This window comes from Egretta garzetta, unplaced genomic scaffold (genome assembly GCF_000687185.1).
Source record: "Egretta garzetta isolate BGI_Z169 unplaced genomic scaffold, ASM68718v1 scaffold593, whole genome shotgun sequence".
NCBI classification, from domain to species: Eukaryota; Metazoa; Chordata; class Aves; order Pelecaniformes; family Ardeidae; genus Egretta; species Egretta garzetta.
Window position 1 is genome coordinate 561822 of NW_009259106.1, and position 4039 is coordinate 565860.

At 36.4% G+C, this 4039-nt stretch overlaps 1 protein-coding gene across 1 annotated transcript in view; it reads left to right on the top strand.

The window, feature by feature from the left end:
• ANXA10 (annexin A10) overlaps positions 1-2339 on the top strand; it is a 15304-nt gene extending 12965 nt beyond the window's left edge. Inside the window, exons 9-10 of the mRNA XM_035890895.1 lie at positions 1315-1437; positions 2271-2339. Coding sequence (XP_035746788.1) covers positions 1315-1437; positions 2271-2339 — 192 coding nt within the window. The remainder of the gene's footprint in view (positions 1-1314; positions 1438-2270) is intronic.
• Positions 2340-4039: the final 1700 nt, after the last annotated feature.

Here is a 4039-nt window from a genome sequence, read left to right on the forward strand (position 1 = left end):
CAGTGGCAGCCAAGAAACAAGGAAAATCCCAGGGGCTGAGAGGAAGTGGCAGTATTTTGTCTGAGTGGTCAAAAGAGGATTCTGGCACATGACATGAAAAAGGTTTGCCAAAAGTACCAGGAAATACCAGCTATCATTAAAAGTGATGTTTCTCAAAGGTCCTGCCTCAAGACTGCTTTTCAGGTTAAACCCTCGATTTTTATTTTAAGAAATATCACATGGATAGTTTTCTTCTATGTTACATTCAGATGATATATGTGATGCAGAAAGAAGAAGTTTTTAATTATTAAGAATTAATATTTGCATTTTGATTTAATTAATATTTTACTCTGTTTCCACAAAGTGTTTTAATGAACACAGATAATTCTCACAAGAAATGCAAGAATTTAAAATAGCATCTGGTTTTGCAGCCAATTTATGTCCAGATTATACCAAAAGCCTTTTATAAGTCCATTTATAATACAATATAGTAAAACCCACACAGGATTCTAATGCTTGAAATCATAGTCCATAATGGTTTATAAGAATGATTTTAATCTAGCCATCAAATTCTCTATATGCAGATTTTTAACATATCTCATTACTTGTTTCTTTGAGAACAAGATTTCAGTATCAATGGCTGGTCGATAAAATTATGATTTAGCTTCAAACAATCTAAACTGGTCACCAGTCGACCCACTAAATCTGTTTTGATTACTTTTACTGCCACTAGATGTCCTCATTCTCCACACGATTGCAATATGAAAAATTATTTCGAAACACGTTAAAATAAACCACAGTTGAATACCAGCTATATAAGTTCTAAATCAATAGTTAAAAATCTCATGGAATTCACATTGGGCAGCAGTTGTGAAATAGATTATTGGCTTCAGTATAGTTTGAATGGACCCCAAAACGACAGTCACAACAGCTACCTACAGACAGAATACCTAAGACTGCTGACAAAAGTTCCTCAGGTTTTTTGTATTAAAAGTTTCAGTGCAAGGTTAAAACACAGATATGCGGGGAATTTCTATTATTGATGAATTCTACTATCTGAGCATGTGAAAATTCTGTAGGATAAAACCTTTGAATGCTTAGACTCCTTTAAAATCTAGGCTATCTTTATGGGTAGCTGGGAATTTCTATTATTGATGAATTCTACTATTTGAGCATGTGAAAATTCTGTAGGATAAAACCTCCTTTAAAATCTAGGCTATCTTTATGGGTAGCCTAATTAATTTGCTTATCTATTAAACATTAATATGAGCATATACAGATAGGCAAACATATTGTCCAACTGTCAAGTTTCCTCTCATCTTCTTTTCTTTTTAGGACTTTGGGTTTCACAATAAAACAATTATAAGGATTCTCATTGCCAGGAGTGAGATTGACTTGATGAATATACGACAGCGATACAAAGAGAGATATGGGAAATCACTCTTTCATGATATAAAAGTAAGTTTTTACACACTTTTGCATATATTCAGCACTGGCACCATACAGACTGTGCCAAGCCATACCAGAAAAATACAAAGGGTTAATCTCTATCCAATCACTTGGTTTAAAAAAAACCCAACAAAGTATAAAACCAATAGCATATCTTTTCAGTGCCTCAGGCTGACTTCAGTAAGTGAGCAGTGAATTCTCAGCTCACTCTCATTCTATGTGATTTTGTCCCTCCCCAATAGCAAGCAGAGGATATAACCAGTGCAAGAGAGTGTATGCTGAGGAATAGTTTGGATGAACAGTTTCTGCACTAGTTGATACCAGTTGATACCATCTTCTTTCACCCTGTCCTGCAACGTTAGGCTGATACCACTTTTGTGCAAAAAACTGAGAAAAATCTGGTTTTATCCTTGCACTTAGGTAGTATTAACCTTCAGAAAAACTATTCTACTTGTACTCTTGCTCTGTATCTTAAAACAAAACTCTGACACTGCTTAATTGTACAAAAATGACTCTTGCTGAGATACTTTACCTTTTTTATGTTGCTATAATCCAACTGTAAGATGTGCAGTAACTAAGAAATTGTTCGTGGTTTTTTTGGTATTGAACTTGAGAAGTATTAAACAGGATTGATCCAACCTTTCAATGGTAGATTGTTTCTAGGTGCCCAAGCAACCAAAGCATGAATTAAAAAAACTTTGGCCTAGAATCCTTATGAAAACACTATAGTATTTTAGAAAACCTTACAACACCAGTCTAGTCCTTGTCACACACCAAGGGAAGAAAAATTAAGAAAAAATAAAGTCACAGAAATGTTGATTTTTTTTGTTTGTTTCTTGCAGCATTTTGCTTCAGGGCATTATGAGAGTGCTCTACTTGCTATCTGTGCTGGTGATGCTGAAGATTATTAAAGAAGAAGATTATGAACTTTGAAGGCTGTGTAAATCTATTTTAAATAGAAATTGAAGCTACACACAATACACTAAGAGATACCTATTCTGCATAAAAGAACAGAAAAATCAGTGCTATACGTTTGCTAATATTAAATCTTTCTTGAGACAGAAAAAAATGTTGGCAGGAATATGGTTTTATCCCTAGTTCTAATTAAAATTTCTGTTTCTATGATTAATGTAAATTAATGAAGCAAATAGTAAAATAAGTCCATGTAAGCATATGTTTATCATTTAGTCTCGCAGCATCCCAAACATTAGACAATAGGCTCTGGAAGAACCTATTCATTTCCACACTGGAAAGAAAAAATGCTCTGCTTTATTTACTTTTAGCAGCATAATTTCTTCCTTTGAGAATTTTTTTTCTTTTCTTTCCCACTTCTTATACTTCATATTTTATGCTCTCGAACATTATAGGTTTAGTTACTATCAAACTAAGCACCTGCCCCAATCTATTACCAGTCACTCACCAAAGAGTGCTTTTCTATTCTCTTTCATTTAGCCAACATACTTGATAGCATGTCCCTTTTCCCATTAGAAACGAAAGAAAAAATAGAATCAAGTGTCCCAAACCATTCTTGACTTAGTTCCACTCACCAGAAACCCCTGGAACACAAAGCATTACATAGCTTTAAGCAGAGAAGTTCCAGAGTATTAAACTCTGAAATTCCATTTGTGCCTCTCTCATTTTAATCATTAATTGAATATTGACCTTCAGAGCACTGAGGACGCCCCAGAGGGTGTAATCCAGGAGTTGACTCGTAGTAGGTAACACCGCACCTCCAGATGAGGCTGAAGGATGCAGCGCTCCTCAGAATACCCGCAAAGGCACTCTGACCACGTCTGGTGACAACTCGTACCGCAATGACGAGAGGTGGCAGAGGCTGGCCTCGAGTCCTTGTCCCACAGGAAAATGTGACGCTGCTTTTAAATATCGCAAGTCTACCCAGCGCAGCCTATCGATGAGCCTTTCCAGTCCGTGCGTATGCACCTTCTGTCAGCCTCTTATGTAAAGAGACATAAGTAAGGGAAAATGCAGCAATATTCGCTAAAATAACTGCCCTTTGTTTTTCTCCTGCAGCTACAAGGTTTCCAACTTGACACCAGGCATTTGATTTTTTTTTTTAATAGGTACTTTCTGCAAGTATAGCTCAGTACGACTGAATGAAGCACTACTAAAATAACATAAATACCTGTTTGCTTTTATGCCATTTGCACCTGTCCCTTCATTCCGCAAAAATAACGTTATTTTCAGTGTATCTTGCTTTTTTGCAAATACTGGCTTCATGTTACAAATCTATTGATTTACAATAAACTTAAAATTTCCGTTGAGTCCCTCTTGAGTTTGACAGGCTTCAAAACATTTCAGGTGGCTAATGTAATTATTAAGCCAGAACTTTGGAGGGAACGGCCTTGGGAGGAGAAATAAACTATGAACAAAAATGAGAATGAGATGAGCACTATCCCAATCAGTCAGCATTAACAAAATCCTAAACTTATGTTCTATTAAGATTTTGCAACTGCAGTTAGAGGTAGCTAACAAGAGCCGTACCTCAGCACCGCGGAGTTACTTCGCTTTAACTCTGTATACGTGCAGGCAGGAATAAGAACACCTCTCTCAATCGCAAGCGCCGTGGTCCCGCAGGCCGGGGCGCCGAGGC